The following is a 24960-nucleotide window of genomic DNA, read 5'->3' as shown; positions in this document are numbered from 1 at the left end:
GTGGCCTCTCTCGTTGCGGAGCACAGGCTCCGGACGCGCTGGCCCAGCGGCCATGGCTCACGGGCCCAGCCGCTCCGCGGCATGTGGGATCTTCCCGGACCGGGGCACGAACCCGCGTCCCCTGCATCGGCAGGTGGACTCTCAACCACTGCGCCACCAGGGAAGCCCGTTTGTTTTGTTTTGTTTTTAATGTTTGTCTGCCTGAAGCCACTTGGTAATGCAGCGCGGATAGAACAGCCTAAAGAACCAGAGAATAATAGATGGAGACAAATGTTGGATAAAGTGATGAATTCTTCAGCCAACTCCCACCAACATAGCACAATGAAACAGAAACTTTTCTTCGTGCAGGCTCTGACAATTTGATTTTCAGTGATTCTTTTCAAGTAAAATTGTAGAAAAGAGCTCCCAAATTTTATCCAATGGATAACATTGCAAATCATTTAAAACGAAAAGTGACGTTCAGTGTCTCCACTGAAGAAGAATTCATGAACAATTGACGTTTGTGGACCTGCACTATCTAATACACTATTAGCTAACCGCATGTGGCTAATTAACTTTAAATTAATTAGAAAATTAAATACAATTTAAAATTCAGGTCCTTAGTTGCACTAGCCACATTTCAAGTGTTTAAATAGCTACATGTGGCTACTGGCTATTGTGTTGAACAGTGCAGACTGGAACTTTTCCATCATTGCAGAAAGTTCTAGTCGACAGCACTGCACTGGACAATACTAGGGAAAGCCAAATAAGTTTTTGTTTGTTTCTTTTGTTTTGTTGGTTTTGGTTTTTAGTTATCATTTTAACATATTTTTTTTATAGAGGCAGAGACTATAACTGTTAGGAGAATTAGTGTGAGAACTTTGTATTCATCTTGGTGTCGCACTGTTATGATATTAAACAGCTCGCAGATCTCTATACATACATTATTCCAGTGACTCAGGAACTGAACAAATACCTTGTAGATTAACTAAGCCATGTTTTTTAGGATGCATAGCAAAAAAAGCCTTGCTTATAGGTTGCTCAGAAGAGGAAAAGATCTGAATATGGAGTCAAAGGATAAAGTTTCTTTGCCTCTAATGTATTTATAACCCAAGTACATTTTCAACACAGGGTACTCAGAAGAATTTTTGTCTGCATGATAAAAGGCAAGACCAAGAAAATCTGGAAGGAAATACTTAGGAAAGTAGACCCTTTTCCATGAAGGGAGAATAAGTATTTTCTTAAGTTGTATAAAACTATTTTACTCTAAAAACAGTAAACTCTGGTGAATTCTGGATAAGAGGGGTAGATTGTATCACTGCCAATTTCCCAGTTGTGATATTGTCAATACTAAACTTGTGCAAGATGTTACCACTGGGGAAAACTGGGTGAAGGGTACACTGATCTCTCTGCATTATTTCTTATAACTGCATATGAACCTACAATGATCTCAAAATTATAAGTTTAAAAAAAGAAAAATAATAACTTGCTGAAGTCCTCATAGCTATTAGGAAACAGAGCTAAGACTCAGACTGTCTGATTCCAGAATTTGAGTGCCTAAAGCATTGCTTCATTTGAATAAAATTACTGTATATTGAGAAACAGTAAATATATACCTACCCACCTTTTGGAGCTGGAGCAGAACTTTCAGATATTGATAAGTTGGTAACCATCCCTATAATTTTGAAGCATTATTTATCAATAATAAGAAAATTTTGGTTTATTAAATATCTGAGGTTGAATTTAATGATTTAATTTAATTTAATGATATAATTTAAAACTTCTGTTACCTGTGCTTTAAGTAAAGATAAACTTTAATTTTAAACTCAGTCATAAAGTCAGCTACCGTCAATCATGAGGCACTAAAATAATATTTGGACATAACTTTGTGATTTTTAAATCATTATATGAGATTTTTACTGTATTTTACACAGTAAAATACAGTTTAAAAAATCCAGATAAAAATTAAAATTAAAAATGCATATATAGATATTTGAAAAAAGGAAGCAAATATCTGACTTATTATTGATTAATTCAGTGTTTATATAAATATAGATAGTGTTTTGTGCTTTCTAGGAGTACAAAAGATATTATTAGTGAACCATAATTTTTTGGCAAAATTTTATATTTTCTATATTTACTGGATTTTATGCTGTAATAATGTGATCTTAATATATAATAAGCCGAGTTAGAATTACAGAGTCCCCTGATACTTTGCTCCGTCCGTGGATCTCTTGATGTCAGTTTCTGCCAAGAATTGGCAGTCTGCTTTTTGGGTGGGGGGCAGTTTACCTTGTTGGATACTCTCCAATGAAAGTAGTACTAAAAAGGAAATGGAAGAGGCTTCCACTGTGTGTATTGGCTTTTTTTTTTCTTTCTTAAACTGTGTACTTGTCAGGATCTTGGACAAGAAGCAAGAATCACTGACCTAAATCCTCTTTGTGAGTTTGCTGTGGCAGCCTCGTATTAATTGGCTCCATCAAAATAACTCTTCTAAAGCCTTCCAAGCCCATTCTTCCAACTTACCTACAAAGCACAGTTTTGACTTAGCTTGAAATAAATAGTGAACATTTGACCTACCTAAAAAAACCGTTCATCTGACTCTCTGGCATTGGCTCTTTTTAGAAATGCAATAATCTCTCAACCTACCCAACTAATACTCATTATGGACCAACGATGTGTGAGGCGTTATACCTGGCATTGTGGATGGAGGTAAAAAGATAGTTAACACATTTGCTTTCAAGAAGTTCAGAGAAGAGAAGGATTAGTTTTAGTGGCAGTAGTAGTAGACTACTACTAGTAGCATCAGTGTCATAGTACTTTCTCTGTGTCTGTCACTATTCTAATACTTTATGTTAACTCATGTAATCCTTGTATCAGCACAATGAAGTAGGTATGTTAGAGGACGGAGTGAACAAAAAGTGCCCACCGAACTGAGAAGGCATCTTGAGACTGAAAAATGAGGCAGGCAGCTCATTTTTGATCAGTGTAATCAATGGATCAGTGTATTATAGGGTAACTTACAGGGCGAGATTGGGCAGCCCATGATGCAGAAGCATTCGCAGCTGCACTCCATACCACCAAGGGGCCATTGAGATAATTTTATAGTTAACCTACGGTATGGAGTATGTGCTTGGAAACAGGATGTGCATTCCTAAGTCAGACTCGTGAATGAGTAACTAATCTTGTGGGCACTGAGAATTCCTCAGCGGTTTTCATCATTGTTTGGGGACTAACAGCATAGAGGCCACCTGATTCTAATGATTATTGAACAATATCTATTAACTACAAAGCTCTCGACAACAGAAAACTGAATTACTGGGTAGGTTCACAGAAGGACGGGAGAAACTGTAAGGGCCCAAGATGGCATCAGTTATGTTAACAGCCATCATAGGTACAATTTTATTATGTCCATTTTACAGATGAAGATACTGAGGTACATAAGGGTTTAATCATTATCTAAGATCATACAACAGATGGTGCTAGAGTTTGAGCAGAAGTAGTCTGGCTCCAGAATTCATACTAGTCTGTATTTTCATCTGAGGGGAGTCTTGAGTGTGTCTTCAGTAATGGATAGGGAAAAGCATCCAAAGAGAGGCATCGCAAGTAATTCTGCTTGACAGTCACTTAATAAATGCCCGTCGTGTGGAAAGCACTACAGAAATGAATAAGATACAGATGCTGCACTCAAGGAACTTATAGCAAGTTTACACACTTCCTGATGATCTATTTGGGGGCTGTTTGAGAAAAGAATATAATTTCTATTTGATGGTTTATTTCACAGTTTTGTGGTCCATTGTGTTTCTCATTGAACAATCCACAAATCACAAAATATTCTTCTGACATTTTTTTCTTTTAACCTTTATTGAGTGCCTACTAAAAGTTCGGCAGCGCGTGGTTAGGCCCGCAGGAACAGTAATAAACGAGATAGACCATCCCTCCCCTCAAGGAATTTTCATCTAGTGGAGAAGACAGTTAAACAAGTATCAAAATAAAATGTGGACAATGCTGTGAGAGAAGATAGGGAACTATTTGAGTGTGTAAATAGAGACTTCAACCTTCAGGAACCTCAGGAGTGCTGATGCCTGAAAGATGAAGCGTGAGTCAGGGAAAAGAGGGGTGGGAAGTAGAGAGTAGGAAAAAAAAATGTTCCAGGCAGAGGGAACAGCACACACAGGGGCCAGTACAGAGAGAGAGCCTGGTTCATTTGATGAACTTAAGGGCGAGTGGGGCGAGCAACCTGATCAGATTTGCAGACTCCTTCCTTGTCTGAATCATCGTGGGGAAGTTGCTCTTCCTCTTTAAGTTTCAATGACTCCATTTAAAGGAAAGAGAAATACAGTACCTCCCTCTTAGGGTTGTTAGAGACATCAAATGAGATCATGCCTTATAAAGGACCAAGCGCAGAGTAAGTGCTGTAGAAGACTTCGTCATTATTAACTTAGAGGAACCACCTTGACTGCATATGGAAGATGGTTTGGAGCAGGGCCAGACTAGAGGTGTGAACTCATTAGGAGGCTGGTACCGTGATTCAAGAGAAAAAGAACATTGGCCTAGAGGAAAGTAGCAGTGGGATGATGAGAAGCAAAGATATATTGCAAAGTTATTTTAGAGGTGGGATAGAGTCCTTGGTGGGTATAGATGTAGCAGGTGAGAGGGAGAGGAGTTAGGGTTGACTCCTAGGTTTCTAGTTTGGGGTCACTGGGTGGGGACAGAAAGACAGGTTAGAAATCCAAATCCAACCTTGTAATGTACAGTTTTGGAAAATTAACTCTATGGATGTGGATGAGCTATTGCTAAGTAGTCAGTGACAGAGCAGACTGGAAACGCTTCTGAATTCCTGCCCAGCATCCCTTCAGTATGACACTAAACTTCAATAGCAAATAGCATTTCTAAGAAAACCAAATTATAAGAGAAGAAGCATATCTTTGTATGGAATGCCCTAAGGCACTCGATATATATTCAATAATGGAAAGTCTTGATTCTGTATAGCTGTGTCATATCTATAATAAACTTAGCTAATAAATCAGGAGTGCCTCATGTACTCACTGGGAGGATTGTTCATTTAAAAAAAAAAAGGGTGCTATACCTTCTCAAATGAATCTTCATAGTCAAACCAAGTATAACTGACTTATTGATGAGCTAGACTCTTATTGGGTACAAGCATAAAGCAATATTACTGTCACTCAGTACTTGTTTTTACACTTGCTCTGTGAAATAACTCTTTCCCCTTTTTGTATAAAATTTCAGAAAAAAACCATAGTTTCTCCAGTCACTTTCAGGTATTAAAAAGTCCAGTGTACTAGGAGAAAACACGGGAGAACATCTTCTCAAGTCACAAAATCATAACTATATCTGAAAAGATTGATCAAATGGACTTCGTTAAAATTAAAAACATCTGTTCAACAAAAACTACCATTAAGAGAGTAAAAGGCAAGCCACGAGTCAGAGAAAATATTTCGAGTACACACATTGTCGGGTATCCAACAAAAGATTCGTATCCAGACTATGTAAATAGCTCATACAATCAATAAAAAATATAGGTGACACAATAAGAAATGGGCAAAGATTTGAATAGACATTTCATTGAAAATGATATCCAGATCTTCAGAAAGCATCTAAAAAAGGACTCAACATCATCAATCATCAGGAAAGTGCAGAATGGCTAAAATTTAAGGAGATTGTCAATAGCAAGTATTAATGCAGATGCCCAGTAACTGAAATTCTCATATATTGCTGGTGGGAGTGGAAAGTGGTTCTAGTACTTTGGGAAACTGTTTGGCAATATCTATGAATGCTAAATGCATGCCTACCCCTGACTCAGCAGTTCTACTGTCACGTATATACCCAACAGATGAGTGCACATGTCCACCGGAAGGCATGTTCCGTAGCAGCTGTTTTTCATAAACCAAAAGGGAAAAATTCAAATGTCCATCATTAGGGAGTGGATAAATAAGTTGTGATGTGTTCATACAATAGAACATGACATATGAATGGAAAAGATGAGCTACTGCTCCACCCAGAAACATGGTTAACTCTTACAGACGTAAGATTGAGCCGATGAAACCATACACAAAAGAGTTTGTACGTATGATTTCATGTATATGAAGTTCAAGGTGAGAAAAATTAACCCATGGCAATGAAAGTGAGAATAGTGATGACTTTGGCTGAGTGGGACTTGACTAGGAGGAAGCATGAGGGATCTTTCTAGATTACTAGAAATGTTTCATATTTAGATCTGTGTGACAGTTACCCAGGTATGTATGTATGTGTATGAGATATATGTGTAAAAATTTATGCCATGTTTGATGTACTTCAATAAATAGAGAAAAAGCCTAGTCCAGTCTAATGTCAAAACTTCAGTCTCTTAGCTAATTGAAAGCTTTTCCCCTTTCTTCCCCTCCCCCATCGACTCACGATCAACCATCTGCAGTAAGGAAGGGAGAACTGTGATAGGTTTCTTCTCTCATCCTTGGGCCACCTCCTGTCCCATTCCTGAGCCACTGTTTTTGTCCCTTCCAGGATCAGGTACGTGGGGGAAGGAGGGACCAGAGAGGAAGGGACACAGTGATGTGTCTTGGCTTATAATCGGGCTTTGCTGCCCTCCGAGTGTGGCACATCGCCAAAGGCCAGCTCTTTCTCTCGGGGGGACGCTGCTGCGGGTTTTTCAGCAATCCTGCTTCACTAGGAACCTCCCAGTACAGCATTGCCTGGCATGGGCAGTGATCCTCTTAACACGCCAGCTGCAGCCCTTGGCCTTTAGTGATCTACTCCTACGGCTGGAGTCCTAGTCAGAAGGACTTGAGTCCATCTCTTCCTTGGGTCACTTGACCCAGAGGAAAACTGACACGTCTTTGCCTGGCCAGTGGAGAACTTGCAGTTTGCTCCCATTTTAGCCTCTCTCCCTCCCAGCCTCTCAGCTGTAAGCTTCTCAAGGAGGGAGCCAGGGCCCACTCTCTTGCTTTATATTATTGCCATGAGGATAAAATAGCAATGAATTATATGTATACAGAAATGGACATGCAAATACACACGTGCACATACACACATTATACACATAGTACTTAGAACAAGGTAAGTGTGCAAAAAGTTAACTCCTTTCTTCTTTCTTCCTGGACTAGGTGACTTTTCACTCCCTTCCTTTCAGTAAAACATCTTTCTTTAGTTATAGGCTTTGGGTAGAGCAGAGAGGGACAGGGTTTTAGGATTCATTGTAAAGATGTATTGTGTCCTTGGAGTTTACTATTTGGAAACTTTTAATGAAGGTGCGCTATATTTGAAATTAAACCAGGTGTGGTAAAATAATCATATCCCTAGAGTTTAGAAAGACCAGAATTTGAATCCCAGCTTCACACTTCTAGCCGTTCAGTCAGCATATTTATTGAGGGCCACCTTTGTGCCAGGCACTGTTGTAGGCACTGAGAATACAGGGGGAAATAGACAAACAATATCCCAACCTTGGGGACCTTCGCAGATAAAGGAGTAGAAAGTAGGTGCAGGTTGGGGTAGATAAGGCAGTCAGGGAAGGTCTTCTAAGAGAACTGAACTAAGTGAGGGAGGAAGATCTAGGAGAAGAGGTAGAAGAGGAGTTTGCAGTATTCCACAAGCCAAAGAACAAAGTGTTTCAAGAAGGAGGAAGTCGTATGCTGTTGAGTGATGGATAACATGAGGGGCTTTCAGTAGCCATGTGACCCCTGGACAAGTTATGTACCTTACTGGAGCAATATTCAATAATAAATTTCTAAGGATTGAGATAATTTATGTAAATCACCTGTCATATAGTAGACAGTAACTGAAGATTTTCTTCACATTTCATGTGTGTAATAAAACATGAATTTAAAAACTTACAGTGAAAGATATTTTTTAAATGGCCTCAATTCCATTTCTCACTGAATTTGCAATATCTTCAATTAACTGTACATAAGCCAAAATATGGAAGTCAGTAAGTTAAAGTATAATTGTTGTGGAACTGTAGCTTTGTCTTTTTTAACGGACTGTATTAGTAAGTAGTTAATTTGATATGTCATGTGTTTAAATGTGTCAGAAATTTCACATTTAAACTGGCAGAGATCATGTGTTAAAAAATAAGAGCTGAGAAATTCAGGTATTTTAGCATTCACAGGAGACTGTTTTGCTAAATTACAGTTTCTATGAATGCTCAGCAAACTATTTCCAGTTAAATCTAAGAAATAAGGAAATTGATGTAATTCTTATCTGTTTCAGGCATTCCCTAATGACTTAGCAATGATTTATAAACATGCTTTCAATTTTATAGATTTGGCTAAATAATATGACATTTGATCTAACCTCTATAGAAATGACAAAATGAGACTGTTAGATACTCTTTAAAGTAATATAAAACTATGATATCTTTTTCTAGCTACTTCACAATATTTATGTCACCTAAATTATTTTATAAAAGTCAGGCCTTAAAAATTCCACCCAGATAGTGCTGAACAATCAGGATATACATTCAAACATGTGCATTTAAATCTACATAAATGTAAATATGTTTTTATGCACGATAGTTTCCTGCAGAAGAAATCGGTATGCTTTTTGAAAGCACGACTCTCACTCTTAGATGTTTCAAAGCTTGTCGGATGTCTTACAGGAAAGGAAATAGAGTCATTTTACTTAAAGTCAATCATTTCTCCAAATTTTCTTGAGCACATTTATCTAGGTACTGAGAGAGATCTTTCTCACGTTTTAATTACAAAACACACCAGCTGCTACCCCAGCTATCCACTAGAGAAAGGGAGAATAACTAAATTTCTGCAGCAATGTGTAGAGCTACATTTATTGAAATCCCAGTGAAAGCTTTTGTGTTTGGGATAATAGGGAAAATTCCGTAAGATATCTTAGATCGCATTTTCAGTCATAGTCCTTGTACCCTCTGGTCAGTGTCTAAATAATGCCTCATTCATTTAGAATGGAATCTCACACCTCAGAAGCCAGCCAGGTTTGGGGATTACAAGACATTTTATTTCAAATAACATTGATTACTCCTTGTTGTAAAAATAGAATCCATTGAATTTGGTTCAGAGAGCCTGGAGCTTGGTGACCCCATTTAGTTACTTTTCCTCAAATATGCAAGGAATAGATGTATATTCTAAAGTGTGTGGTTTTAATGAATTAATGTCAGCCTTTCATATATCTATTTTTGAGACTTTTTCCCCTAGTTATATTTTTGGTTTCTTTTCAAGTACTTTTTTAAAATTCATTTTCCAGTTATTATAAGAAGTTAATTTATATATTGAGGATTACCCATATTTGCTCTCAAAGATTTTCCTCTTTTCACCTAGCCTGTGTTTTCTAAAAGAAGACACAGTCAAATGTTTTTGTTCCTCTTAGGAAACCCCTGACCGGCCCACAACACTGGCTACTGCTGTAGCTGTACATTTCTATACATAATTGATGACTTGAGGCCCAGCAGACAGCACCAGTACACAAGCCATATAGATTACCATACGGTGAGGGGTCTTAGGTCTTTGAATTTTCCATTTTTGAATAGAAATAACTCCTTGCCAAGTAACAAAAATTCCAGGAGGAGTAAGTTTGCCATACTAATAAATATTCTCCAGAGAACAAAACGTTCGCCAGCAATAGAAGATTCGGACAGTCTTAAGCTCCTAACTTTACTACCCTACCCTCCACTCCAACCACCTCTCAACCTAGCAGCCCTGGAAATGTTTGGTTTGGCTAACATTTTGGTAATATATTTTTTAAAAAGTTTAGTGCTGAGGAAAGTTAAAATTCCAAATGACACTTTTGGGGGTATCCCTTAATCTAATTGCCCTTTCTGGTTCTTTGATTTACTAGAAGGTGAGAAGTCTAGTAGATATAACTGGTTATCTTATGAGGAATTTGTGAGATTCTTGCCGCCAGAATGGTGCTTGTTACATCCCATTCATCCTGCCTATCCTAAATGCCATGAGCACACTTTCTTGTGTTTAGGCCTTTGTACACGCTGTCCCCCCACTTCCCAGGTCACTTCCAGAACCTTCCACCTCCACCTGTCTCTTGGCCCTTCCTACTCATCATTCTGGCCTCAGTTTAGACAACACCCCTTTCAGAATCCCTCGTTCAGTTAGGTGAGGTGAACAGCCCTTCCTCCCCCCATTATCTGGCCTCTGGCTTTTTACTTTACCGCAACTAGACCGTAATTTCTTGTAAAGTAGAGACCAGGCCACCTTTAACATTGTTTCCCCAGCTTCTAGGATATGGCTGACATAGAGTGGTGTCCAATAGTTATTTGCTGAACAGAACTACAAAGATACTAACAATATAAAATTGAAATTAAACATAAAAATGATGAAATAGATTGTTAGGTTTTAGATGATAAGTCGTTGGAATTTGTAGCATTCCTAGATTTGCACTTCGTTTTTCTTGTAGTAACATACGTTCTTAAGAATGCTGTGATAACAGAAAAAAACAGATTTGAATTACAATTACGTTTTGTATTTAAAGACTCATGAGACTAATTTGTAATTTCAAATGACCAGGTTAATATAAATAAAACCTGTGTTTGTTAAGAAATAAACATACTGAAAATTTTTAATGAAATTAAACCAGATTGGGGAGGAGGACATGTATCTATTTAATTTGGAAAGTTTAGGCTCATTGCTTTATTTGGGTTCACTTCCTTTTTAAAAAATGTAATTTCTCAAAGATCAGAGATTTTTTTTCTATATCTTAACATGTGTACTATCTAGTTCTAGAGGTCTAGAAGAGAACATCGTTTTTGTCATTATTTCTTGGATCCCCTTTTACTTTTGGAAAACAGAATGTACAAATGTCTTTTTTCTCTTTTAACTGATGAAACATAGAAAGCTACAGAAGCACTAATGCAAAAATGACTGTTTGTTGCTTTTTAGATACCTTTAATTCCAGAACATATTACACAGTTCCCCATTAGAGTCACTCATCAATTTGCTAATTAGCTTCCTAAACTTTGTAAATCATTTGTTGATTTCTATGGGAAATAATTTTGAATGGCAACCTTATGAGTACAAATTGGGCCCACAAACGACAGTTATTATATTACAGGCTCTAGAATCAAACTGTTGAGTTCATATCCTGACCTCAAAAATGACTGTTTGACCTTGGCCAAATTGTCTAACTTCTGTGTGCCTCGATTTCTCCTTCTGTAAGTGGGGATAATAATTGTACCTATCCACTGGCTTATTTTCAGAATTATGTTACATTCGTGAAGTACATAGAACAGTGTCTATGCTCAGTAAATACTCCCTATTATTGTTATTATAATTATTAATCAGTCCTAGAAGCAAGAAATCATTTATTCCTCCATTCAAAAATATTAATTGAACTCATACTATGTCCTAGGCGTTTTACTAGGTACAGGGAATACAGGATGGAGTAAATATAAGAATGACCCCTGCCAAGCTTACAGTCTAGTGTAGGACACACAGATAATAATTTAAAAATCATACAAGTAATTGTAAAATTGCAACTATAGGAAGTACTACAAAGGAGATCCATGATACCATAAGAGTGCATGTTCAGGGGAAATTGATATTGGCAGGAAGCCTTCCTTGATGGCTGAAGGAAACCAAAGTCTGCAGGTGGAAGGGAACATAGCCCAGTCAAGGAAACAGACCAGGGGCCCTGGGGCTGGAGCATGGAGAGCCCAGTGCAGAATGAGGAGGGATGGAAATAGAGAGGTAGGCAGAAGCAGATCATACAGGGTGTTGTAGGTCATGCCTGGTCTTTAAAGACGAGTTGGAAACCAATGAAGGATTGCATTTCAGTGTGGAGACTGGATTGGAGTCTCCCAAAGTATAAGAGGTAAGAGAAGGTGAAGAGCAATGACCCCTTTCTAGATGTAGCATTGGTCCCAGGCTACATTTTGAAATCCAAACATTTGCCATTGCACCCTCCTGACTCCCTCTCTGCTCCCTCTTCTACCTGAGTCATTCCACCAGGGCCCCTAGCTCTCCTGCCTCTGTTTACCCCTCTGCATCAAGCTTGACAGGCTCACCTTGCCCGGATGAGTGCTTCCTACCCCCAGATGCTCTACCTTCCCTGATTTCTAACAAAGCTCATTTCGATAGAAGTTTTACATTCATATTAATATTTAGAGGAAAGCACCCTAACAGAATTGATTTAGACTAAGATGTGAGTAGCTTACCTCAAGAACAGCGTTCTCAAGCTTTTAGGACCCCTTTACATTCTTAAGGTTTGTTGAAAACCCCAAGGAGTTTTCATTTGTATCGGTTAGATCTATCTATATTTACCACGTTTGAAATTAAAGCTGGGAAATTATTAATGCATTTTTAAATAACAGTAAACCCCGTGATATGCAAACGTACATATTTTAATGAAAAATAACTCTATTTTCCAAAACAAAAAGAAAAACCAGTGAGAACAATACCATTATTTTACATTTTGCAAATCTCTTTAATGTCTGGCTTAATACAGGACAGCTGGAGTCTCATATCTGTTTCTGTATAAAATCTCTCAGTATCACATGTTGGGTGGCCTCTGGAAAACTTCGCTGTACGACTGTGAAAGAATGAAGGTGAAAAAGGCAAAGAGTGTCTTACTTAGTATTATCATGAAAGTCGTGTTTTGTCTCACTGAGCCCCCAAAATGGTCTTAGGGACCCTGGGGAACTGCTGCTCCAGAGGAAGGCATGCAATTAAAAGAAAACCAAGATGCTTATTAAGTTAAAAGATGCTCATGTGAGATGGCATTTCAGGCAATCTAAAAAGTGAATGAAAAGAATTCAGCAGTGTGACTCTAATCTGTTTCTGCCTTTCATCACCTCTTCTGTACATCTGGGTTTGAACGCATTAAATTCTCTAAAAATTCCAAATGATTTTCAGTGTTAGTAGAGACTCTCATGGATGTTTAGACAATATTTGAAATTCCTGAAGCATGCTGGTTTTGCCTTGGTTTCTGGTGTAAGGCTTATTCCCTATGCAAAGTAAATTGTGATTCCCTCCTCTGAGCATCAGGTCACTTAGCTTTCTACGGCACAGCCTCTCCTGGGCACAGCCTCTCCTGGAGACCGCAGCTTCACCACGTTTATCTTTCAAGAAGAACTGACTTGTGAGGTGTAGCTAAGGTAACAAGAGTATTGTTAATCTCTGTGCTGTCTTCCAGTTCAGGAATGACATGATTTTATATTATTTTCTTACGTGGCACACAAACTCTTTCTGAAGACAGCGAAAAATGTTTGGAATGATGCATCATTTAAAAATGAGTTTGGCTTCTCTCAATAACAAGCTCGAAGGACCACATTCCTTTAGATGAGTGTTGTTGCTTTTGTCAAAAATTTATTTTTGTTCCTTTTAATCACACCTTGTACCGTAATATAAATTCCACCATCACCATCTACCCTTTTAAAATGTATGTTAATCATATATTTCTATGCATTCAATAGTAAATGGTTCACCCCTCCACCCACACCCCATTAGAGGGGTCATACAAGTGGTTCCAGGGAGAGAAGACCCTGCCGCTAGAGGGAGACTGCTAAATCTATGTTTTTCGTTGAACCAGTAGCTTGTCGTGGAGAATTAACTCTCTTGACCACTACAGTTTATCTCCTGAATCATTAGTGATTTCTGTTCTTTAAGGAGGGATATAGATACAAGTGATGTAGACATTCTAGAAGGACAGCTGAAACACCACTGGCACTCCTTCATTCGAACTGAAATTGGATTTTCTTTTCAAATACGACACTCATAGATTCATGGTTAGGGATGTGTTGGCCTTGGTCGGAGGTCACAAATAAGTGGCCCACAGACTTCACGCAGGCCACAGATGTGCTTTCTTTGGCCTGCATAGGGGGGTGTCGGGGTATGAGTGTGTGCACACGTGTGCTGGTTTTGTTTTTCATCTGGATTTGAATGCCTATACTCTGTTTTTTCTAGGGTGCCCTCACTCCCTATTATCTTACACATGGCCTGATTCAGACATTTACCTTGTCAGTCTGGCCACTGTCAGCCTTTGAATTAACAGCTCTACAACAAACAGTCACATCTAGGGAGAATAGAAAAATAGAACCCAAGAACACAATGTGTACTGTGAAATAGGAAATTGCCTAATAGAAAATTATTTGATAAAAATATATAATTGCTGATTTTGTATTCTTTTTCACACACACACACACACACACACACACACACACACACACACATACTGTATTTTAGTTTTACAGGAGATAAATAAACTGACAGTAAGCATTGTAAATGGATGACCACAACAGAAGCAACAATGATTGCAATTACCAAACACAAAACACACTCATACTATGTCATAATATTGACATTCAGTCCAGTAATCCTCCACTGTAACAGCTCCTTTACTTTGCAGTGATAATTGATTTGTATATTTTTTGCCTCTGAGTTTTTGTGGGATTTTTTTTTTTTAATTCAAACAAAGTCACAAAAATTATAATCATCCTCATCAGTTCACTGATTTTTTTATTCTTGCATACATATTAAAAAATAACATTAAAGATAAATGAGAAATAACTGATTAAGAAGCATGCCTCAAAAGTGACATTTATAATATAGAGATTTTTTTAATAGTTTAACATAGAAGCTAGAGTATGAAAGGGAGTCATGTCTTTTTGAAAGAGGTCATCATCAAAACTTTGCTTTTCTATTATGTTATTTTTATTGTTTACATGGCATTAGTTTATCTAGAAAAAAATATGTAATGTACGTTTAAATATATAGAATCAACCACACAACTAACTAATGAAGTGCAGGTTGCAATGTTGGTTTATTTGGAAGGTCCCACAGCACCACCTAGTGCCCTGTATTTTATTTTGCATAATATTTTTATAAATTAAAAAAATTCTGATGATCACATTTTAATATCAAATCTTGCGCTGAAATAAATATATGGTTTAAGCAGTATTATAAATAGAGAGAAAGTAATTCTTACATGTTTAATTGAAAAATTTTAAGTAGAACTCAAAAAATGATGATTGTATAACACAGAACTATTATAAAAATTGACTAGTTAAAAAAAAGTATTAGAATTTCTAATTCACAGCTAAAGATGTTACCCTGTGTGTGATCTAATGGAGTTATTGATAAGCTTTTTACCCAAAGCAGATGTTGATTCCTTTTTTTTTCATTTGCTGCTCTATAGGAAAGGTAATTTTTCCGGGCTTCTTTTTGAAATCCATAAATTCCCAGTCTCCACAAATTAAAACACACTAAGTAACGACACATTCCACAGCTCTTATCAGTTTCAGACAAAATTATATAACCACTTTTAAAACTAGAATTTTGAGGGTTTTAGAGATGGAATGTTATAAAATACTTCTACATTAAAAAATAAAATGAGTCAAATAAAAGAATGGGGTACACTTATACATTCTTTTATGGAAAGCACTCCAAGAAATATAGTGAAGTGTGAGTATAGTAAGTATTTTTGTCTGATTATATGATTGTCTTAAGAAAACTGTATAAATTTGAATAATTTAAGAAGACTAGATGAATGGGTAGAAAGAATGATGGATGAATACTGGTATATTCTTTTCTGGATAGAGTCACAAGAAACTGTTAACATCTCTGGGGAGAGTGGGGTGCTAGAAAATTTCACTTTTCATTTTGTACTTTTCCGTACAATTAATATTTTTCTAATCAACTTTATTACTTTATTTAAGGTCAACAAGTGGTCTTTGAATATTAAGATTTGAAGCATTTCATTTTTCCTTGTAATATTTCTCTAAAAACAAAGCCTACTTTTCTAATAAAAAATGAAACTAGTGTTATGAGACATGGTAAGCATCTATCTTATAAGCTAATCTTTTCAGCCTTCATGATATAGTATTTTTTATTAGTGGGAGTATAAACTCCAAGAAGGTAAGGAATTTTGTCAGATTTGTCACACTGTATTCTTGACTTCTAGAATAGTCTCTGGCATATAGTAAGTGCTCAGTAAATAAATGTTGAATGGGTGAATGAATGAAAACATAACACATTATGTCCAAATCTCTATAGTAATGAGATGTGTTATAGTAGAATTTTACTCTGTTTGCAAATACATAAATACGCATGTATAGTTGCATTCTTATATCTGACATCATTTAAAATATGAACATTGATAAGTATTAATTCAAAGTTTATAGTAACAAAGGAAGTTAATTATACTTTGAGATGTTTATGGCTTTTTTTTTTTTGCCTATTCTTAGATTTTATGCATTCACATTAGCTATGTCAGTCATAATGAAATTCAATCAAAATGTTTACTAAGGAACAGTACTCTCATCATTTACCTTTTATATTTCACTTACTATCTATCATAGTGACCTAAATGGTTGCTACTTTAAAGTTCCCACAATAACACTTATATTAATCATAAAATGCTAATTACTCATTATTAAGTATATTCAATTTCTAATTACATATTTAAAATTTCATGACATTTTATAGCTACCTGTTAGTGAAAATCCATTCATAGACACAAATTGTATTATTTTAAACATACAGTGGTTCTTACTGATGTGGTGTGCATAGATTTTTTTTGTTGACTGTCAAAGTGTGTAGAAGTTGCCCTCTACTGGGGAACTAGAAAAATTATGTTGACATAGATTTCCAATGTTCTTAAAGACTCTTAGTTAAGTTCATTGATGTGATATACCCGATGATCACTTCTTGCTCTCGGGCACTTTTAAGTTCCAAAGATATTGAAGTGATTAACAGCGTACATTTCAAAATAAATATCTGATGTGAAGATACCTACAGCCGTTTCTGAGTGAAAACATTGGCTTTTCCTTCTTAAAAACCCCTTAGTGACAACACCCAATAGTGTAGCTCCAGAAATAACTGTATAACATGAATCTTTACTGAAGCATTAAGGGGAATTAGCTGTATATAATTACATAACCAAAAATGAGTCAGGACTGTTTTAGCAACTCACCATAGGAATTTTGAGGATAAAAGTCTAAGCACTCAAAAAAATTTAGCTAGCTCATTCTCATTTTCCTGGGTGTCAAGATCAAATTTAATGGTGCAGAAGTGATTTACTTATTGTATTAATTATTGAACTTTTTATACCAAAAAAAATCACATGATCATAAAATGGCAAGGTCTATATACCACTTCTTATAAGCTGGTACGACAATGTTCTTCCTCACCTCATCAGTGCTTTTCTATCTGCTTCCAGAAATCCTGTCAGGCTTTGGATAGCACTGCCCTAGAGAGGGTCAGGGTCTAAGATCCATCTTCTTCAGACCCCAGTATCACACTGTATGTTTTTCTTCTCCTGCCCGCTGGTATTTAATAAAACTAAACATGTTATTAAGGAGAAACCTGTTTAAAACAGACATGGATGGTGGGAATTGTGTTAGGAAAGAAAAGACTCCCAAAAGTCAGCCTGAATATCAGGATTCTACTGCCTCTGCCCTGGTGATGGTGGGAGGATTTGTGGACCAAGGATTCCTACATAAGCAACAGACATTATTTAGGGGCCATCGGTTAATCCACCTGCATCCCTGAGCTGAAGCCTCTCTGAGTCATAAAGTTCAGGGCCACTTGGCTCTGGCTTAGGAATATTATGAAAACTAGAGTAAATCAGACCATTGATATATGAGACAAGGCAAGTGGACTGCAGCTGTCTCCATTCATTTTGTCCATCTTTACACTCAGTATTGATCGTCACAGCTAGATCTAGTGGCAGCGTGTGCTGTCATTTAGACACATCCAAAAGAAATGGATGGGCTATGCCAAGCCCATTCATTTCACATGTGTACACATGGTCTGGGTTTTTTGTTTGTTGTTTGTTTATGATAAAGGTCTATTAAGTTTGAACACTGGTTTTGACTAAACCATTAATTTGAATATCTTATTTAAAAGAAAATCAATGGGGCTTCCCTGGTGACAGAGTGGTTGAGAGACCGCCTGCCGATGCAGGGGACACGGGTTCATGCCCCGGTCCAGGAAGATCCCACATGTCGCGGAGTGGCTGGGCCTGTGAGCCATGGCTGCTGAGCCTGTGCTCTGCAACGGGAGAGGCCACAACAGTAAGAGGCCCGTGTACCGCAAAAAAAAAAAAAAAAAAAAGAAAGAAAATCAATGTACAGTTGTTCTAGAAGTTTATTTTAACATCCAGAGACCTGAATTAAAAGCCCCTTCCCCAAATCTCCCATAAATCGCCTTTCATTGCCTCCCTTCTCCATCCTCATTGACCCTCATACTCTCTCTCTCCATCTTCCACATCTCTTCCTTGCTTTTGCAACATTTTGCAAAACTGTTCTCCCATAGCCACGTTGACAATTCATAGGACTTTGGGGAGGGGGGAAGAGCATCTATTTCAAGATTTGATTTCCTTCAAAACATCCTTTTATAGTCCATTCTAGTTTTATTGTCTATGTCTTTTTTGTCTTATGCATATGATAAATAAAATAATAAATAATTACTCATATTTAATAATATAATAGCTTTCAAGTCTTCCATCTGTGAGTTTTGCTCTATTCAGCTGGTTTTTAAGGGGCAGTGTGGTGTCAGAAATAAAGAACTGGGCAGGGGATTTGAGATACTTCCTGTCCCAGTCCTGTTGTTTCCACCAACTCTGAAGCTATGGGTGAGAGACACTGCCACCTTTGGCCTCAACTTTGCAATCTATTAAATGAGATAGCAAATTATCTCTAATATTCCTTTCAGCTAAAATTCTCTGATATCTCTAAATTTTCAGAGAACTCTTAACCGTTATGTAAACATATAATGATAGAGATCATGGATTCTGGAGCCAGATGCATAGCTTGCTTCCCATTCTGCCACTTATTGCTTGGGAATTTTGTATTCTTCTGCTGTACACCTCAGTTTTCTCCTCTTTAAAATGGGAATCATAGCAGCACCTCCCATAGGTTTGTTGTGAGGACTGAACAAGTTAGTACATATGAAGAGTATAGAATAGTTCCTGACACATACAAAGTAGGCATTCAATAAATGTCAACTAGTCTTATTATTACAAACATAAGGGTTTTAAAGTATTTCAGAAAGTGTGCGTTTCTCATCAAATGGCTATGCTGCTCCCTGAGAGAAGCACTTGTGGACATACATTCATTCATTCATTTGTTCAGCAAAAAAATGTATTGAGTGCCTACTATATGCCAGGTGCTATTCTCTTATAGGCATCAACAAGCATAATGGTAGATACACATTAAATCTTTTAAGCCAGTGAGTAGTAAATATTCAGTGTTTCCCTAGTCACCCGAGAGAGTTACTTGGTGCATTCTTTTCATATATTCAGACACCACTGGTAGATTGTATGTGTGATCTTTGACCCTATTTTTAATTTATATTACATATTTTGTATGGGTTTCTGACAGTCCATTTCCTGTATATCTTTTTATTTTGAGTTTCCTCTTTCCTCCTTTGCTCTTCTTCTTTCTTTTCTAAACTTTTCTTATGTTTGGCCTATCTCTTGACCTCTCAACTTTTGTTTTTATTCCTTTGGCTGGGGTTCTGCCTCCTGGTATTTCCTAGTCTCTATAGGCTTCTTTTCTCACCTATTAAATTGGGATAATCAATTTACTTATTGGAATTTTAAGCTAGATAATGTTTGTAAAGCACTTAGCACAGTTCCTAGTACATAATATACCTTAATAAATGTTGGCCTTTGGTGATGGTGGTATTTGGTATTATTGAAGCAGTGATTCCAAAGTAAGAGACACTACAGGCTCCTATGTATAATATTCAGACCGTAGGAACTTGGGCTGACCATTGGGTAACGTGGGACCATCTTCTTGACATTTTGTGAGAGTTGTGCTTCTCGTGTAAAATGTTTGTTGTGCTACGATGACCCTTAATAGGCCGCCACGTGCATTACCAGGGAAAACAAAACTTCAACATTTTGGTTTGCAGCTGTGTACCCACAGTGGAGACCTGCAAACCAAAGTGAACCCTGGCAAGTCCTTCCTCGGCTATGAAAGCTTGTGTCCTCAAAAAAGAAATTTTGACTTAATTTCCTTTTGCTGCATTTTTGGTCTAATATATATTCTACAGATAAGCATTTTTAAGAAAGTCCTTTGGAAAATATTTATTGCATGTTATGTCTATGCACTTAGAAGTCATTTACATGAAAGGTTCTTGGAAAATACAGAAAGTTCCCATATGCATCTCACTGTGGGCTTTAGGTGAATTTCAAATTGTTCTTATCACTCTTAATCTGGATAGAAAAATCCAGCTTAATAGTTAATAGTTTTAATACAGGTCTATGAGTTTACATAATCTGAAAAAAAGATTGACTTTTTCAGTTAAAAAGGAAAAGGAAAAATCATGAATTTGAGCACCGTATTTCAGCTTTACTATATATCACTATATAGTTCTAATTAGCGATGTACATGTTTTTCCCCTTTTGTGTTCTTGTGTTATTGTTTTTCTCTTATACAGCTCTGGATATTAAGACCCTAAACGCCACACATTATGCGTGCTGTTCAGCATCCTTAATTAATTTCTCCCTCCCTGCTGGCCCTTCCCTTTGCTTCCATCATCTTTGGCAAAGAGAACCATCTTAAGATTAGAAATGCTAAAGTAAATATTGGAAAAAGGAAAGTAGGCTCAAGATAAGCGGACTCTATCTGCTGGCCCAGACAAATTACGTTGTAGGGTCCTGAGAAAACTAATGTTTGAGATTACAGAATCTCTGTCTTTGACAAATCATAAAGAAAAGGAGTAGAAGCAGCAGCTGGCCATGTGCAAATGTCACTGCAAATATCAAAAAGAGGAAAAAAGTAGATTTTACACACTATTAACTGATAATTTTGTTTTCAGTCTGGAGAAAAGTTGGAAGACCGGATAATTAAATAGTGTGTTATAAGCAGTTACAGAGGAACTGCTGTGACGTTTAGAAGCCAGCTTGGGTTCACTAAAAACCAAGTCATTAAAAGTAAAAGTTTGTTACAATAACTTATTTCTTTTTCAAATGTAATTGCTAATCTAAAACAATGCTTACAGCAGGGGTCCAAGCTACAGCCCTTGGGCAAAATTTGACCATGTCCATTTGTTTACTTATTGTTTGGGCTGCTTTCTAGCTACAATAGCAGAGTTGAGTAATTTTAACAAGAGTCTGTATCGCCAGCAGAGCCTGAAATAATTATTATCTGACCGTATACAGAAAAGGTTTGCCTACACCTGCTCTAGAGCCTAAATCAGTTCTTTTTGAATTTTAATGTGTCGACAGATTATCTGGAAATCTTGTTTAAAATGCAGATAGTGGTACAGTAGATCTGGGGTGGGGTCTGAGATTCAGCAATTCCTGACAAGCTTCCTGGTGAGGTGAGTGCTGCTGGTCTACAGACCACAGTTCAGTCTGGCGAGGATGTAGATTTCAAAAAGATTTAAAATTTCCCCATTTAGAAAAATCAAGAGAGTGAATTATGAGTTGGAAGTCGGTTCAGTTGGTTCGACTCTTATTTGAATCATAGTGCCCAAGGACTGTTAAAGGATCAGTGTTATCTTGGAGAGAAGTTTTTCTGATCATTTAAAAATGATTATCTAGGGATGAACTGGGAGATTGGGATTGACATATATACACTATATAAAATACATAACTAATGAGAACCCGCTGTATAGCACAGGGAACTCCACTTACAGTACAGTAGAAACTAACACAACATTGTAAGACAACTATACCCCAATTAAAAAAATGATTATCTAATGATCATTTCCTTGTATAAGGACATGGCTCAGTGATGATATTTGAAGGGAGCAATAATGAGCTCAATAGCTCAAATGTTTAGGTGTCCAGTGTCAACTAGATTGGTCTGCTGGACATTTCCTCTGTTGGAAGACAGTTCTCCATGTGTCTCCTACATTTCTATCCATCTTGTGCCTGACTGCTCTTTGTTACCCAACTCTCTTTTCAAGGATGTTTGTATAGTGAACTGCCTTGAAAGATACAAATAGTATCTCCCTCTGGGACAACTGGCAAGTTTGCTTACTGCCCATTAAAAAAGATTTGGGGGCTTCCCTGGTGGCGCAGTGGTTGAGAGTCCGCCTGCCGATGCAGGGGACACGGGTTCATGCCCCAGTCCGGGAAGATCCCACATGCCGTGGAGCGGCTGGGCCCGTGAGCCATGACCGCTGAGCCTGTGCGTCTGGAGCCTGTGCTCCGCAACGGGAGAGGCCACAGCAGTGAGAGACCCGCGTACCAAAAAAAAAAAAAGATTTGGGTTCCCTAAACTCAGTATTCCTTTCCTATAATGTAACCCACTATAGATGCAGGCATCCACCTAAGCCCGTCTGTACCACCCCCTTGACTTGGGGGCAAGGGGAACTGATGCTAACGTCATGCTAGGTTACTCACTCTAATGTGTGTGAGTGACATAGTCCTTTGGCTCTGACCCGGGAATCTTGTGTCTGCTTCCAGCATCCATGAAGCTCTGGCAGGCTAACTTGTGATCTTCAAGTCTGGTAAAATCTCAGCCCCTTCACAGTTTTAGACACCCTCTCCCATGAGTCACAGCCCAGGTTTCCAATCACTGACTTTCCCCTTTCTCTGAACCTGTCTTCACCTCATTTCAGTAAAACTCTTCACCTTCTACTTAATATAGGAAAAAGAAGCTTTAAATGAAAGTCCCTTCAACTTTCTAACATCAAACATACAAGTCTATCTTCATCTGTACCTAATCTGTCCTTTATTCTCCTTTTACAATGAAGAGGTGTCGGCCCTACCTCTTTTCCAAAGTTAAGCCCTCCAGCTGTGCACTGGAACTCTCCCTGCTGCTTCCTTAGGTGTAGTAAGTATAACCCCTTTTCTTTACTAAATCTCCATCCCCCACCCCCCTTTTTATGAATTTTGAAAATTCTTAAGTTTCTCCTTTCAAAAACAAAGCAAACAGCAAGCTTCCTTTCCCTCATCTTTATTCCCCTTTGAGTTTCAGCTCTATTTCTTTCCTCTTCTCTACAGATTTCTTGAAAGAATTGTCCAAACTCTGTTTTTCTTTCTCCTCTTCCTTCTCAGTCCTCAGTCTACTCCAGTTTAACTTTCATTCTAGTCATCCCACTGAAACTGTATTCTTCTAGGCATCCTTTGAATTCTAATATATGTTCTATATTCCTAAACTGCTTATCTTCTCTGTAACAGTAAACCACCAACCAAATGCTGAGGACTCACTCATCTGTAGCCACTGTCCAGAGTACTCTGAGCCTAAGTCCCATATATCCAACTCCTTACAGCATCTCTAACTGGATGCCTTGTAGACACCTCAAACTCATCATCTTCCCCAAGAAAAAATTAACCTATACATCCCAGTGCTTTCCTGGCTCAATAATTTGATCTATAATCTACCTATTTGGTTAAAAATCCCTTAACTCAGAAGATTAAGACACTATCCTTCCTTTCTTTTTATCACCACTCCCCCAATATTTAGTTAATCTACCAGTGTACATTTCAAATATTTCTTGAATGTGTTTTCTCTCTAATTTGATCTCTAAGGTTCTATCTCCTTAGCCCAAATCAACTCCTGCCTGGATTACTGAACAACCTCCTACTTAGTCTCCCTCCCTTTAATTTTTCACCACTTTAATTTTTTCTCTAAACTATAGCCAGAGTGGTGATATATATATATATACACACACACACACATATGTATATATGTATATATATACACATATATAAATGTATATATATATACACATATATATATATATCTTAATTTTGGTTTGAAAAAAAAAGTGTCAATCTTTTTTTTTTTTTTTTTTGCGGTACGCGGGCCTCTTACTGTTGTGGCCTCTCCCATTGCGCAGCACGGGCTCCGGACGCGCAGGCTCAGCGGCCATGGCTCGCGGGCCCAGCTGCTCCGCGGCATGTGAGATCTTCCCAGACCGGGACATGAGCCCGTGTCCCGTGCATCAGCAGGCGGACTCTCAACCACTGCGCCACCAGGGAAGCCCAGTCCCAATCTTGAGAATAAGATGGTAGAGGCATTTCTTAACAGAAGCATTGAAGTTACAGAAGGACAAGGTAGAACTGCTTTCTATAATGGGAACTCCTTATGGGCATGGACCATCAATGAAAGATCAAATATGTGCATATCAGAGACTTGGCTTGAAAAATCAAAAATCACTCTAAGTATATTAGTGAGGGTTAGCAGTGCTTAACAGTGGTTGTAGGAAAAGAAAAACAGAAAAGAAAGAACAAAGATTTTCCAAGACAGTCTTTAAAGACAACCCCAAGGACTTCACAGAAACTATTTTCTGGAGTTTTAGGTAAGAGTCCACTTTAAAATGACTATAAAGTTTTATGTGTTTAGGTGACTTGGAATCTTTTCTCCCTCAGCACCCATCATGTCTGTACACAGTTGACACTCAATAAATGTCTGTTTAATGAAATGTATGCCATTGAGACAAGCCAACTGCTATTGCTGCGAGGCCTCACAGGGTGACATTGCTTTATGGGGTCACCAGAATCCAGGAATAGACCCTTAGCTTTGCGGGTCCAGAAACTCAACTATCATGAGCACCCCCCAATGTGGTTGTGCTCTAGGAGACTGGTGTCAACTAGTCAGGGTCTTCTCTTCCTATCAGAAATACTATGTGGAAAACAAAATTATTATTCAGTGTTTTCTTGGCAAGCATGGACTCCGACTAGAGAGAATTAAGTGGATGTTTTCAGTGGCTGGTGTTATCAAGCTCAAATAGTCTGATGCATCTGACTTTACTACAGTGCACTGTGCCTGGTGAACAAGCCAGAATGCTCATATCAGCTGCTAAGATATACCCGTCCCGACAGAGCTATGAACATACTGAGAAATGCTTAGCTGGGCATTTTAAGGTACTGACTCTGTGAAAGCCCAGTTTTAAATAGGAAAATATAGGCAGAGGGGAGGGAAGAGGCCCTCACCTACCAGTCAACCACCACTTTCTTTCCAACTGCCCTTCCCTAGATTCCTAATGCATTTTTCTTTCCTCTATAAAATTTCCTCAACTACATACTTTGAGAGCCATATTTATAAGGTCATATTCCCTGAGGCCATATAACCTGACCATTTGGTTT

The 24960-nt window shown here is 37.8% G+C and overlaps 1 protein-coding gene across 4 annotated transcripts in view; it reads left to right on the top strand.

The window, feature by feature from the left end:
• Positions 1-24960, top strand: part of SLC10A7 (solute carrier family 10 member 7) — a 252970-nt gene that overhangs the window by 141749 nt on the left and 86261 nt on the right. Inside the window, exon 6 of one of the 4 annotated variants that reach the window (XM_027117111.1) lies at positions 2605-2691. The exons of the other annotated variants lie outside the window; for them this stretch is intronic. Coding sequence (XP_026972912.1) covers positions 2605-2691 — 87 coding nt within the window. The remainder of the gene's footprint in view (positions 1-2604; positions 2692-24960) is intronic. 4 annotated transcript variants of the gene reach the window in all.

This window comes from Aethalodelphis obliquidens, unplaced genomic scaffold, assembly GCF_003676395.1.
Source record: "Aethalodelphis obliquidens isolate GAN/ISIS:26980383/991018 unplaced genomic scaffold, ASM367639v1 scaffold17, whole genome shotgun sequence".
NCBI lineage: Eukaryota > Metazoa > Chordata > Mammalia > Artiodactyla > Delphinidae > Aethalodelphis > Aethalodelphis obliquidens.
The sequence above is the reverse complement of the archived record's forward strand: the minus strand, read 5'-3'. Positions and strand labels throughout refer to the sequence as shown.